The sequence below is a fragment of the Pseudoliparis swirei genome, chromosome 11 (assembly GCF_029220125.1).
Source record: "Pseudoliparis swirei isolate HS2019 ecotype Mariana Trench chromosome 11, NWPU_hadal_v1, whole genome shotgun sequence".
In the NCBI taxonomy this organism is placed as follows: domain Eukaryota; kingdom Metazoa; phylum Chordata; class Actinopteri; order Perciformes; family Liparidae; genus Pseudoliparis; species Pseudoliparis swirei.
Window position 1 is genome coordinate 4,296,309 of NC_079398.1, and position 15,617 is coordinate 4,311,925.

Genomic DNA, 15,617 nt, shown 5'->3' on the forward strand with positions numbered 1-15,617 from the left:
ACAAAGGTCCCCAGGTGATTGTCTGAGACTCAACTGGAGTTGGACCATAATTAGAGCAACAGCATGTGTATTATTTATACGTGTACGCTGGCTGGAGGGCCGAGACGCAGGATACAGGTTGTCATCCTGCTTTGATGTGGCGGCTCCTGTCGCCTGCTGCTCTGCCAAATGCTATTATCTGTGACAGAAGACTGATTGGAAATATTTTTTGGGGATCTGATTTTTTGGTTTAAGCAAATGTACAATCTGTGTATATGTTGTAAGCTGGTGTTTGCGTATGTCCCTTATGTTAACGATACAGAGACATAATTTCAGGCTCATTAAACTAGTCCCAAGACATTTCTCAATTTATTGGACGTACTGCACTAATACTGAGATCTTGGATTTAATTTACTCTTCTCCATGCTAACACAGTGGCGACATACTGCAGCCAGAAGGTCATAGTGCAGCTGTTTGAGCATTAATGCACCCAGCATGGGGACTACGTTTACAAAGACATGAGTGGGTGAGCAGTAAGTGGACAAATTGAATGGTCGCCAAGGTCAGGGCTCAGATTTAGCCGAGCCCCTCTCAGCCAACAGCTGTTAAAATAAAAACAGGCCAGTTGTGGTTTATTTTCACACTAAGCAGGTTGTGAGAGAAGGCAACTTGTGTGTGTGTGTGTGTGTGTGTGTGCACCATTGATCAGGGATGTTAATCTTCAGAGGATATGTAGAGATGTCCTCCCAAGGACAGGACAATAAAAAGGCCTTATTGATTACTGGAACGTTGATCAATCGGTCCCAAGACAGATAACACGATGTACAAGTCTTGAGTACCAAAAGGTATCTGGTAAAATACGGATTGCACGGGATTTTTACTTCTTTTCTTTTCCACCCAAAATTTGGAGCATACACATACATTCCAAAGTCTGATTTGGTTTCTCTTGGCAAGTACCTCTGTCACAAACACACACACACACACACACACACACACACACACACGAGTGACTATTCAAACAGGATCACTAGTCCATACCAGATTAGTGGACCCATGCACGCCATTGCTAAACCATAGAATTACACTAGACTTTGGTAAATCAATGTGACAAATTGGGCCGCTGTGCCTCCCATTCTTCACTCACTGGAATGTTGTTTTCACACTGAATGCGCAGCAAGAAGAGCCGCGCTGAAGATGTTGTGTAACATAGATGAGGACGGAAAGGGAAGCAACATAAAAACCAGTTGAACCGGCAAAATAAAAGGCACGAGGCCTCGGAGTGTTGTCAATAATTAAAAAGAAATACATATGAGACAAACTGCAGTCTTAACTCTGTATCTGTAAAGCATTTACTTTGGTATCCAATGTTCACTCTCAGTACGGTCATGGGCGCTGCCTTTGTTTGTTTGAGTTATGAGACCACTGAAGACAGTGTGGTGCGATTCATTCACAAAAAGGGTTATGATGGAGACATTTTAAACGGATTAAATGTTGATATACGTGAGGACAATGAGAGAAAAGGAAGTGCTGTTCTGTGTTCACAACACTTCAGGGGAGTCGTGTGCATTCCTGCGCAGCGCGCTCCATTGGCCCGCAGCGCTGTTCATCATTCCAACCGACCGCCCCTTGGCTCCGATCTGAGCGCTCATTGGTTCTCCCATTAGTCCACCGAAGGCCCCGCTGGCCAATCGCCGTCGAGGAGGATGGAACCTTTCCGGCGGACCAGTCGCTCGCGCACACAGTGGTGGAATCGAACGTCCCCGAGCGCACACGGCGTAGACGGAGAGTACGGCGCGCGAGTCTCTGGGAGGAAGATAACGGTTTATTTTTTAGCCCCCCGCTCCACTCGAACAACTAGAACAAACCGAACCTGCATTCTAAGGGGGGTTCGTTCACAGTCTGCTCGTCTCAAGGAGGGAAGCGAGGGATTGGAGCCGCAAGTTTTTTCTTTTTCTTTTTTCGTCTTGTTTCTCATTTCCCCCCAAAAGAGGATTCTGTGTTCCACGGCGGTTTGTTCTCCGCTCTCGCCGCAAAGATGATGGTCGGAGAGGTCGACGTGAAGGAGCGACCGAGGCCGAGTCCCGACTATTTGATGCAATTATTAAACGAGAAGAAGCTCATGACCAGCTTGCCAAATCTCTGCGGCATCTTCACACACCTGGAGAGGCTTCTTGACGAAGGTAAGTGTTGGTCTTTTGGAGGGGAGGACGCGTGACCACGGCCCGGTCCGGTGCCCTTGCTCTCAGCGGGAGACACGCTCTCGCAGTTATAATTATTTAACAATGATATTACTCAATAACTATTCTAACTTCCCAGAGTCCTAACCGGTGAACCCAGCCGTCCCCCCGAGTGTCCGCAGACCACCTCGAGAGGTGGACGTGAGACTTGTGTTGCTACCGCGGGGCTTCCGAGGAGTTTAGTTTCCCCCACTCGACTTTTTGCTTCGACGAACCAAAAAAACTTTCTCTCACGCAGTTATACAAAAAATAGAAATAAGAGCCGGCCTTGTGGCCGCCAACGTGTGAACGCAAACAGACCACGGGGAGATTTTTTTAACCCGTCCGTTAGGTTCATTGAACCCGCGTCTCGTGTAATTTACACGGGGGGGCCTGAGTCCACATGTTCCAACTGCGATGTAGCTCGACGCGTTAGCCACATTTTAAGCTAGCGAGCACGGGCGTCTGCATTCCGTTGAACTCTCCGGGAACCAGACACGGTCTCCTTAACTTCGCGTACGTCTCCAAACACAGTCGGGACGAGTCGATAACTGCGTGACGAGATATAAAGAGAAGAAGCGTCAACAAACGTTGAGTTTCCGAGCTTTCTTTCTTTCTTTTGGAGGGGCTTCTCTCCTGGTCGTTGCCCAGCGGCCGAGCTTCACAGCGCGGAGGAATGTGTGTCTGCTTGTTGCCCAAACAATGGCCAGGCCGACGCGGAGCATTTCAACCGTCTAACTTTTGGGGTTTCTTATTGAAAGACCACCGGTTTGTTCCACTATTCTGTTATTCTGTATTCTGCAGCAGTCGTCGTGTGTTCCTCCACCAAAAATTCCGTCTCCTTTTTGGTCGGCGACGCCGTCCTGACAGGATTTTTTTCTTTCTTCGTGTGTTTTCTACGCGTTTTTTGGGGCCTTTTAAACGAGGCTTATTCTTCGTTTCTGTGGATAGTATCAAGAACATAATCTGGTGTTAGCGAAATGTTGGACCTCTGCTTTATGTCGCTGAGCTGGGGACACTAGAGACACTAGAGAGCGCCACAGCCCCCTGGCAGCCTGTCCCCGTGCGGAGTGGACACCATGACACTCATAAAGATAAAACACGTGCAGAGATACACCTGGATACACCAGTGCAGTCTCCACATCAAAAGCAGTTAACCTGCCAGTTTCGGTTGCATGCCTGCTCTGTGTAGTTGTTAAACCGGTTGGCAAAGATGTTCTTGCTTCCTTGATGGGGGTGATAAACAAAAGACTTAAAGACGTGAAGTTGGCTGTATCCGCACCAATTCACTACTCCAGCAAAAATACACGTTTTAACATTCAATAACATATATTTCTACTTAAATCAAGTTTTTAAACCTACGTATTATTGTTGCTTAGAGAATAAAGTCACAATTCAACTGAAAAAGAGGGTTACTCCCGTTTCAAGCTGACGCCTCCAGGCAGATAAGCAATAAATAATTGTGTTTTTAAAAACGAGTCATTAAAATTACAGCATTTGATCACGTTTGAATACTGGTTTTTGAGTCCCAAAGAGACAATTGCTTTTTTGGGTGGGTGGGTGTGTTGGAGTTTTGATTTTGGGGAATCAGGGAGTAGACTTCTTTTCTTTTTCCGCCTGGATCCCCTTTGGCGTTCCCCAGCCCCCACAGTCACAGACCCTAAACATCTCCGAACAGTTAAGAAAAGGGATCAGAGGCTGTTTACTCAGCCGAAGGCACACTGAGCGGAACGCTAGAAATCACGTTTTCTAATTCTGTGGTCAGCAGTGATTTAAAAACGTCAATAAAATGTGTGTGTGATACATTTACACTTCCTGGCTTTTATGTGTGGAGCTAATTAACATAATATTCTGTTTCCAAACCAGATCGGCTAATAGTGTGGCAGTAAGCTTAGACTTAGGGTTGTGTTTTTTTCAACGGACTGTTAAATTAAATCACTAAACTTACTTGTTAAAAGATTGTTTCTCTGCGACTTCCTAAATATTCTGCTGTTCAGAAGGCGTAGACCGTTTCTAAATAAGCGGAGGTATTTTGTACCAGGTCAAAAGTCCCCTTTTTTCCTTTTGTCTGTTCTCGGCTCATAAACTCCCAAAGCCGTGTGCCAACCGTCAGACTAAAACGTGAGTAACGAAATACATTTGACTCTGTTGAGATGTGTGCTGAACGTCTCATAAAGGGAGCGCTTCAAAGGCATTTAACATGGAGGTAGAATGTAAAAACTGCTTCTAGGCCAAACTCACTTTACATTTACAGATTTATAATTTGCTTCGTGTGCAAAAAATAAATTCACCGGAAACTTTTATGGCAAAAAATGAAATCGCAGAACTGATTCACTTGACATTCTTAAAAAAAATGACTTTTTAATTTTTTTATTTGTTGTATTGCGCAATATGACACGAGGTAACTTTGAAGAAGCAGTTTTTTCGTGGTTTAGAAATCAATCTGTACTGCTGGACTGGTCCCCCTTCTTGTGCCGATGAAATCATGAATGGGACACTCACAACTTCCTAACGCCACTCTCACTCCAAAACCACACACGTCTGAGGGTTACAAGCGTTTCCACAGCACCAGCCTAAACTTTATGCTGCCGCCAAAACGTGCGTGTGTGTGACGAAGGCCGCCCCGGTGCCTGTCTGGGTCCTGTTCGGGGCGGTTTGCTTTGCTTCACAGAGCTCAAACTCTGATGCAATATTAAGGTTCTACTTCTCCCTGTTCCGGACTGGTAAGAACGGACCCCACCAAGGGGAAAACGAACAACACAACCCAGTCTGTGCAATTTGTCTTACTCTAAAATAACAGAAGAAACTGAAACTGTTTTTTAGTAGAAAGCGACTAAAAGAAGCTCAGGAAAGTTATTGGATTTAAATTTTATTTTTATTGTTGGTAGTTGAGCTTCATATTTGTGTGACACACATTTTTCTGATTATCAGTGAAGCATGTTTTCTGATTATAGTCCTTTGTGATTTGTTATTGTGATGAACATCACACTCGACTGCAACCTCCAGTCAGACAGGATCCAATCCAGGCGGGTTTCTTTAACTTGTGTTGTGAATTACGTTTGATCTGGAAAGTCATTATCTGGTGTGTGTGTGTGTGGTTTTCTCCTCCTGGGTGTTACACAATACTTTTCGGTGCGTTCTGTTTAATTTCAAGGTGACAAACATGAAAACGCTATTTATTCTCAAGCAGAGGGAGAAACACATCCAGTCCGAGTCGAGCCGTCAAATGAGGAGAGAATCCCAAATAAATCCCACTGAAGGCCCTCCTCTCCTGTCAACAAGGCGTCTCCTCTGGGACGAAAGTTTTACTGTGTTTATGAAATTACAATGACATCCCTTCTCTTTCCAGTTAGTTTCACGGCCTCAAATGTGATTGAACATCTTTAAAGCCGTTCTTTTGTCAGACATTATCGGGCCTAATAAGCACAAACGGATCTCGCGACGCCTCGAGCGCTTTCCCAAATCGTCCGTCTCTCACGAGCGTATACCCTTTCGACAGCTGCACACGTCTCCCTCGCCCCCTTCGTTATGTGCGTGTCTACACAGCTGTTTCCCTGGCAGAAGAAAGCTGACACCACCCTCGTGTGAGACGACTGCCTCCACGCCGAGTGCATGGACGCCCTTGTTAAGTTCCCGATATGTGTCGCGTCCCTCAAGGTCACTCTGGCTGATTGACGGGGCCCTTTTGAAACCCCCGTGCGTTGCAGTTGTTCATCTCCCCGAGGTGACACCTGCTATGGAGTTTTTTTATTTATTTTTTTACTTCTCTTTACGATCTGCCAGCCAACAAGCTGCTTCAAATTGCTATATTTTCTCTTGGCAGGAGGAGACGGCCCATATAACATCCAGAGAGGCAGCCTGGTCGTGACGTGCTGGTGTAAGTTAGGAGAAAGTGACGTTTAGTTATTTGGAAGTGTTTCTATGGAGAAAGTATTTATTCTAACCTCTCCCTAGCCGTACGATTGTTTTAATGGGTCGTTTTGTCGTGGCGCGCCGTGTCGCTCAGCCGCATGGTGCGTCGTGGCTGCACCGCCCCCCCTTTTGCATATACAGTTTTGTATCTGCGTGTTTTGCGTGCGCCTTGATTAACAGGACCTTCCCGGCAGAGTTGTCAGCGTTTGGAGGACAAAGTGTCTGCTGTCCACTCCGGTGCCTGTGTTGGGAACCGGTCCCCTGGGAACAGCTATTTAGAGAACATATTTTGATAAATGAGAGAATGCATGAAGTTTGATTGGTTTTCCACCTGATGTCCCACATTTCAGTCAATCTGGTTTCTTCCGTTCTGCATCTCGCCGTCGTGGCACTGTTCTCGTCCGCTGTGAGTTAACCCGTGGCGTTTCTCGGCTCGAGGCTAGACCTCGACTGACCTCTGACGTGCAATACATTGATCAGCTAACAAGAATGACTTCAGCTTGCAAAACAAGCAACAGCTTAGAGCTGTGAGAGGCCAGGAAGAGAGACATGAGGGTGTTGGGCCAGCGCTGTTGTCGCATGCTGAAACGTGTTGCAACCCCAACCCCCTTCTCCCCACATTCTCCTGCAAAGCACCACTTAAAAGCTGGAATTTAATTAACCGCGAGCCATTCTGTGAGCTGCTTTACTGAGCTGTCGCCACCAGTGAGAAAGCAGAATTGGAGCCTTTGTGCTGTCGTTCTGTGTCTGGCTCTCGCTTGTGATTCTTCTTTCTCCGTCTCTCCTCTCCGGTAATAAATTAGGCGGCGCTCTACGTCTGACAGGGTGCCGTGTCGGGGTTGCGGCAGGACCCCGCGTTGCCTTTCCTGTCGTCCTTCTGACGTGCCCTTTGCCGAGCGGCCCTCCTGCTCAGAAGCCCCCGCCGCAGAGTCTCCGTGAGCCTTCTGGTTCATGTCCTCGCTCCAACCCGGACCCATCCTGCTCCCCGAGCCCCACTCCAGCCCCGGCAAAGCCCCCCCCAGAGGCTGCTGTGAGATAGTCATCCAGCGACAGCTCCGGGCTCTTATCTCAGGCCTCAGTCCCGTGAGCGCTGGCCCTCCTTATCGCCGCTCGGCCTCCCGTCTCCGCCCCCGACCGCCTGGCCGACTATCTGGCTCGCCGGCGCCAAAACTACGCGTCTTCCCTGTCTGCTCGACAACACATTTCTAGAGGCAGTTTATCTCTTTGTTTTTAAACTCCCGGAGCCGTAAAGCTGAGCAATTGTATTCAAATGAATGCCCAACAAGGTAACTAGATGCACAGTGAATTTCACCGAAGGTATTTAATTGTGTGGTTTCTGTTAAAGCAAGAGTCATAGTTGTGTGTGCGAGTGTGTTCTTCGTGACAACGAGCAGTGTTGAAGAGGAAGGTGAATTCGGGGATGTTGTAATATTCATGTCACAACAGCTTCCTAACACAGACTGGTCCATTCCATTTGGGTGTTTCCTCCTTGTTCTGAAACATGGGGCCTCCCATTGCCCTTGACCCGGGTTATGTCAGCTTCTACCATCTGAATGTCTCATGCAAAAACATCTGACAAGCGGTAACACCCCTTTCAGATAGGAATAGACTGGAGGAGGTGAATCAGTGGTTTGTTTTTCCTACAGAGAGAGGGGGGGGGGGGGCTGTTTTCTGGCTGTGGTGAACAAGAAGCCTGCTCATCCTGTGACATAGACATGGGGTTGTCTGTCAACTTTCTTTTAATTAATTTAGATTAAATCATGATTCAAAACGTCTGACCCCCCCCCCCCCCTTCACACACACATGTGTGTGGAAATGCAGCATGCACCATATTTCTCAGGGATATGTGTTTGAGCCCCACCCTGTTACATTCTTTGAGTGTTGGGAATGGCTCTCTCACTCGCAGTGGTCCCTCTTATTTTTTCCGCCCTTTCTCTCTTTCTCTTCGTTTTTAAGCCGCAACACTAGTATCGTCTCACAATTAGTTTGCCCTGAATCATACTTCAACATGTCATATTTCCTATTTCCTTCCCCATTTTGATCATAGACACATGATCTGAATGCTCCCTCTGTTCCTGTCAGCCTTCATTTTCTCTCTCCTTTCAGAGGAGGAATGGCAAGTGAGCATTGGCAGCCGGTTCAGGAATGTTACCGGGAGCACAGCCGGAGCACTTAACCTCCAGCCTGGTGTTTGTTTTCCCCACACGTTCATCGTGTGTTTTTGCTCTGCTAAATGCGAGCGCCATCCAGAGCGAGGCACGGGAACGTCGACTTGCTTTAAATATCTACAAATGTTGAATCCGTAATTATTCTGTAATTTGATATTTTCTCTCTGCGGGCGGGCACTAGCAATCCCCTTTCCACTTGTTTTGAAACTATCAAAGTCCTCGTATGCTTTCCTTAACCTTCCTATTTTGTGAGTCACTTCTTTGTTCATTTTCTCCTCATCTATGTCCAAAATCTTTAGTCCAAGAGGTTTGCTAGCCTCATCCTCTCTTTTTTAAAACACCCTGCTGGCTCAGTCGGCCTGTGGTTGGCAGTCTTTACCTCGGTTTAGTTGCCAGCTGGCCAATAAATCAAAGATGAATAATTTACCTGTCCCTCAGTGGCCCGTGTCGTTTCTGCGAGGCTTGGCAACACGGCGCCGCCATAACCTTCCCCTAGGGCAGCGGAAAGCGAGGCGGTGGCAAGATGTGGATCCTTCTGCCATCCAATATGAAGCACGGGGAACTCCAGTCTCAACAAGACGACTCGGCTGACTCCCTGACCACGTGTTTCAGTCCTCACATGTTAAAGTCCATGTCTGACTATTTCACAATACTCCTGTGGCTCTTCCCTATCCTCTCGATATTGTGCCAAACGCGGGTTCACTGCCATTCTTCAGTGCAACCATTTATCAAAAGCTAATGCATATTTTCACCACCGTTACCCTGTTATATATTTTTGTGCAGAAGAGAACTCATTCACATATTCAAATATAAAGCGTTGCTACATCCAAATGTTTCCCTTCAACGTCGTGAATGAAGCCTCACGTCTGATTCGTAATCCACCGCCTTCTTTCCCTAGTGAGCTGAATTTAAACTCTGTTTCTCTGACACAGTTTCACAGAGTCTGGTGTTGCTCAGTTGTATTTTACGGTGGCCATCTGCCCTGCAGTCTTGTGCTGTAATGTAAAACATAAACAACATGCCCATGTGCTACGCATTCGACCCAAACTGATTTATAGCAGCGCACACGTTCAGTAGAGTTGCGAAAGAAAGTTCTGTGTCGGTCCTGTTTGCTTCGTGTCTGTCGTTGTTGTTTCTGTTTGTCCTGAGGCTTACGTCTGTCTGTCACTATCATTTCAGAGGTTTGGAGGAGATTACAGGAAACTGGTTGGTTTTGTATGATTAGACATTTAATCGATGAAACAAAGTCCCTCTCCAGCGCCGTGTGTGACTGGCAGACAACCCCACATGTAACTGGCAGGGAAGAATTAGCCGTGTATATGAAGGGTTGTGCTCCGGTGAGGGAGTGTGTTCGCTGAAAGGAAACGGGCGTGCGAGGCTGCGGAGAGGGGAGGATGGTGAAAGTGATGAAGAGCAGTGGGGGAGACAGAGGATTCCTGTGTGCTGTGAATGAGGTCATCTGGTTGGTTGTGAGGACGGTTACTGACCCCTCCCTCAGCGCTTCACTCCACCCTCTCTCCATTCCTCCCCCTCACATCATGACGCACAATGGCTGTTTGTGCTTTAATGGGCCAGACGCACACTGGGTCAATCCTCCCGGTTCACAGAGAAGTGCACAAGTGTTGTCTGTAAAACACGCCTGATGCACTGCATTTTGACTTGTTGCATTTACTACTTGTTTATTTGTTGAGCTGCTTGCACGGTGCTGAATGTGCTGTTTCAGTTGCTGACTCTGAGTGATGCGGTTTGTGCAACCCAAGAACCTCCCGTCTCTGTTGCTCCTGCAGTTGAATTGTGATAGTGGAGACACTTTGACGCATGTTGAGACACAGCTGTGATCTTCACATGTCGTCGTGGCAGAAGAGTCATCTCCAGCGTCACACGTGATGACCTTATGTGCGAGTGGATCGGTGACCACATCCTTTGAGCTCCAGGACATTTCCTCACAGTTCCTTATCTCCTGCCATATGTGCTAAACATCCTCAGTACTCATTACTTTACTTTTTTTTCCTCTGATCCCAACCGTGACCTAATTACTGAAGATTTTAATTCACAATGCACCTCCGACCTCAGACGCGTTTAATATGCTGTCGTAGCTTCTTTACTTTAGTGTGCGTCGACATTCCTGCTGCCGTCTTTGACATGTCACACAACCACGAACTGCTTCTCTCTACCTTGTAGATGCTAAGCACAGTTATGACTCAACTTTAAGCCTTCTAGTCTTTGTGTCATTGCATATGAATGTTGCCCCTGAATAGCTGATGAGCTGTTGCTTTGAGATGACAGCGGCTCCTGTCTGACACAAAGACACCGGGAACTAAGAAATGGAGTGATTTGACTAACTGCTGCAACGGTTTTGGATTGGAGACACGTTTGTGATTTTTTATTGTCCGCCTTGGTGGTCCTGGCTGGACGCTGCTGTGCACGCGGCAGGCAGACAGGTGTGGACACGGGGAAGGTGCCAAGGCACCAGCTGCTGTCGACACCTTAAGGTGATGAATGGTCTGCGAGGAGATGGACTCGTCTCTCTCTGTCCCCTCTCATCCCTCACTCCCCCTCCCTGTTCCACCCTTCCTCTCTTCTCCTCTTCTTTACTGTCTCTGAGATTATTTGTCTGACGTGGGTTTGGGCTGCTTGTGAGGGGAGTTCTTTCTGCAGCCCTGTTTTTATTTAGCATCTGACGCTTGATGACCCAGACGTGGTTCTATCTCTGGATACAATCACATCCTCTCACTGTACTTTAGTTGTGCGTGTGTGAACACACACACACACACACACACACAGTTTGCGTTGCTTGCTGTTATCGCTGCATTTATGTCTTAACCATGTCCATGCTTCCCCCTCGCCCGTTTATTTTATATCGGCTTCTTTCATTGTCATCGTGTTTTCCACAGGATAAAATCAGTATCAGTTTTCCCAAGGCAATGACTCACTTTCCTGGCTTTGTCTTTACTATTTATTTTAGCAGAGTGACTCGACTGCTGTTCTCTTTTATCATCGACAGTTTTCCAGATTTTTTTCTTCTCCTCCTCAATTCGATTTGTTTTTCTCAATCGCAGCTTTCCTCCACACTTGCATGTGAGGCAACGATCCAGCCTCGGGGCTATGCCGCCTCCTTCATGTGAGGACCGGTGGTGACATTAACGGCCTGCTACGCGGCCTGTCGGTTTGCGTCAGCGTGGCTCTCGCCGTCTCGCTCAGGACCCGAGTGTTTGCTCCACTCTCCGGTCTCCACTTAATCACTCCCCGGCTCAAACGCCGGTGGGTAGAGAACAACATGCCTGCACCCACCGGCTGTCATCGTGCAAACGTATACGCTCTTGCAGATTTGTTAAGTCCTCGCACCCAAGTGCATTGATCAGGGTTCGTACGGTCATGGAAAACCTGGAAAAGTCATGGCATTTTAAAATGGTCATTTCCAGACCTGGAAAAGTCATGGAAAAAACCTCAAATCATAAAAGTTTTGGTAAAGTCATGGACATTTGTTATCATCACACATGTTCATTTACGCCGAGTTTGAAATAATTAATATGTTTTTTAAAGAGACGATCAAAATGTAAGCCGGCGTACGCTCTCGATACGCAAGATTTTCTAATTTGTTCATGTTTGGTCATGGAAATTTGGTTTAAAGTCCTGGAAACCCACTGGTCACAGAACCCTGATTGATGCACTGGGGCCGATGGATGTTTAATGGCTTGAGCTTGGTTGTTGACAGTTGAGTCTCTTTTGCTCCTCCGTTGTATGAAACTGACGCGGTTGTTAAAGACCCTCCAGTGGTTTTTAAATGCTACGAATGGAACATTCAACACGACGTGGCAGACGCAACGAATCGACTGAAAGATCGCTCGGATCAGACGATCAGAGAAAACAAAGAGCAGCTCCTCTGAAGATCTGCAGACAGAAGGTCAGGGAAGCCTTTTATTCTCCCCCCCCCATGTCTTTCCTTAAGACAAGAACACTTAATATCTCAAAGTGCATCGACATTGAGAGTTGTTCAGTTCCACAGAGGAGCAGTCTACAGCAGTTTGACTTACGCTACCAACACAGCGCACAATGCATCCAGTCCCACTTGGCCCAGAACAATTGAAGTTCAGGCAAAGGACCGTGTACATCCATCAAGATGTTTAACACTTTACTCGTGAGTCTTGTTGTGTTGCACGAGAGTCGGGGTTTGAATTGACTTGATTCAGATCCCGAAAAACGTTCTCATGTTGTGAAGACGATGAAGAGCAGCTGTGGTGTGAGCCGTGCAGCATCACGCCCAGAAACAGGAACTGGCTGTTGGATTTAAACGTAAGAGGCTGGAGACGAGTCCCGGCAGGCCGGGGATAAAACAGCAGCTGACACACGCATACCGACACTTTGAGATGGAACCGGTTCGTCTGTTTTCATGCTGTTTCTGGGGCTTTTCTGCATGGAGGATTCAAGCCAAACTCAGATTCTGCATCGCATCAAGTGCATCACTGTTGATGGAACACTAGCTAATATGCACTGGCAACTAGAACCCACCAAATGTAAATGTATGATAACATGACGAGTCATAAACGCCTCAACTCTGAGCGTCCAGGTCTTTGTTGGAACGGCTTTAGAGTTGCGACTATTTTGAAGTATGTAGCTTGCACTGTTGAATTGTTTTAGTTGGTGTTAGTTTTACCCTGTTGTTCCCAATAATCTGGCAATGACCAATTATATATAAGAAATGAAAAGACAACCTTGAGTTTTGTTGTCTTTTTCCATTAAATGATCTCCATGGGCCGCCGTAGCGTTGAAGCCTCTTGCACCCAGCGGAATCAGATAAGATGCGCAACGGTGGAGTTATTGCTGGGCTTTTCTATTTGATTGCATCAGATTATAATATTTTTGTCGTATTACTCATTTTAATTACAGCTCATTTTGTTTAAATGTATTTTAGTAACTCTAAATCACTATTGTAATTATAGTGCAGAGCATGATTGACTCACGGCTGTGCCGCCTGGCAAAAGTGTTTAGTACCTCCTTGTTTTATCCGTAATGCATGACTAAAGAAAATAAACAATTATTTATGTCTGAACTCTGGGAAAGCATAGTGAAAAGAGAAATAGATAAGTATTTAACTATCATAATTGTAATAATAATGAACACTTCGTCTCCTGTGGATCCAGGAAGAACTCTGGCTCCAGGTCAGTGTTCAGTCATTGTTCTCTTTGAACAGATGAGACGGTCACAGGAAACACGATTGAGGAATATTTGCTCACAAAAATACTCGAAGGTGGTTTTAACTGTTTTCTTCAGTGTCTTTTGTTTTGCGGCATTGTTTTCTTTTTTAAATCGAGTGACGTCATTCCTGATGGAAAGGAGTGTGTTTCACCCACTTACCAACATATTTAATACAGGGTTGTTGTTTTTCAATCCGCTTGTTGACATTTTCGGTACCGAGCTTCTGACGGGCTCCTGCTGCTTCCATCTGCTCCTCGCCAAAAGAAACGATCGTCACAGTTGATGTTGGGATTTGCCAAAGGTTTGCATTGCAGCCGCAGTCTCCTCCTCTTTCTGTTTCTCCATTTGATTATCTAACTGTGATGCAAATTACCAACTGAATGTCACCGTGTCCTGTTTTGTTTCCTTGGCGTTAACCATTTGCTGCTCCGTCAGTCGACTTTATAATCCAAAGTATCCGTCTTTCTGTGGGTTCAGGTGATCATTTCAGATCATGGTATATTATCTCATTGGATAAATACAACTTTTTTGTATTGAATGGTGGGCAGTCTAAACAATTATCTTCATTTTCCCTCATAGGTTGTGAGCGCTGTGGTCTCCTTAGTTACAGCGACAGGAAGCGCCGCGTGTTATCTTCTCTCGTCACCTTGACAGTCGGAGCCTTTCCTTCCACCTCATTTCCTCCTCCCACAGCCGGACCTTTCCTCCCATTGTTTCAAGTTTCAAGTTTCAAGTTTCAAGTTTTTATTGTCACATCCCCTTTTATACAAGTATAATCGGTTCGTGAAATTCTTATGTGCAAAACACCCGACAGCAGTAGCAGACTAAAAAAAGAATAAGAATGAGAATAAACTATACAATATCCACACACAAAAAAGAAGAAAGTATTAACAATATATATATAAAACAGTGTAATAGAATATACATCATGACAATATATATATATAAAACAATGTAATAAAATATACACTTGTTGCACGAAGAAGAGAGTCGGCGCTGCAGCGTACGCCGTGTTTAATAGATGAATAATGCTCTGCACTGTTAGATCATCTGAATGTTATTCTGCAGTCTCTGTAACTCTTCAGTCGCCCCGTGAGGCCGTTCCTCAAATTCTAACGAGCCCTTCTACTGACGGCGAACAGCAATCTTTTTGTGCCGCTCCAGGCATTGGGCAAAGGAAAGGGGCCCACCTTTTCAAGGGCCAGGGGACATGGGACATGCAACATGGGGCCATGGACTGCTCCTCCCATCCACACACATCCCATCAGCTCGCATCCTGGCTTCATCCTGTTGTTCTTCCTATTCCTTATCTCGTTTTCTCACTTGTTGAGCTCGCAGCAAGCATCCTGTGCTTCATTTCAGTGCTTGTGTGTGCGTGTTTGTGTGTGTGTGTGGATGCCTGAGGCTTTCGTAGATAAAACATTTGTGTTTCTAGTTGCCTAAGTTGCGCGTGAACGTCCCTGAAACACTAAAAGTAGAGATGAATGTGTTAAAGCAAAGTGAGAGGGCTTCTCGAGCTGCATTGTGCAGCTCAACTCAGGTCTTGCTTTTGTTTGTCTGCCTGAATTCACTGGCAGGTAAAGTCTGTGAAATGAGATCCCACGAGATGCAGAAACAACAATCTGCTTGGTTGTTTGTGCGCATGCTTTTTGTGTGTGTGTGTGTGTGTGTGTGCATACTGATCCACGCACTGGTTCTGACTGCTCCTGTAGAGATTGCTTTTATTATGATGGAATCATGCGTATACAGGTTATATATCATGGAGGTAAAAGGTGGGATGGGATTTCTTGTGTTGTAGCCGAGTTGAGGAAAGGCTCTTTCCCTCCCAACAAAGTATATTGCCTCAAATTTGTGAAATCATTTTCAGCTCACGAGGCTTCTCTCTTAAACCCGCCTGTTAAATGACTATTGCTGCGACTTCCAATTTAACGCTACATATCGCTCGCCCTTTTTAGATGGCAAAAGCAGCAGTAAAATAGCCTCTCTTTGCGTTGTCAGAGGGAGCCTGAGTTTGCATCTGTGTGCATTCGGTCGGCTGTTTCAGCTGAGCTCGGCTATTGGGCGACTTTAACTGGGAACTGAGGCGAGAGGAAGCATTAGCACAGAACTCTAGCTTGTGCTATTTCTGCAATCGTTGATAAATTAG

General features: G+C 46.2%; 1 protein-coding gene across 3 annotated transcripts in view; it reads left to right on the forward strand.

Moving 5' to 3' along the window:
• The first annotated feature begins 1,729 nt into the window (after window positions 1–1,729).
• Window positions 1,730–15,617, forward strand: part of qkia (QKI, KH domain containing, RNA binding a) — a 64,704-nt gene continuing 50,816 nt past the window's right edge. For all 3 annotated transcript variants that reach the window (XM_056425823.1, XM_056425822.1, XM_056425824.1), the window contains exon 1: window positions 1,730–2,159. In XM_056425823.1, the coding sequence (XP_056281798.1) occupies window positions 2,015–2,159 (145 nt within the window). In that variant the 5' untranslated portion in view covers window positions 1,730–2,014. The remainder of the gene's footprint in view (window positions 2,160–15,617) is intronic.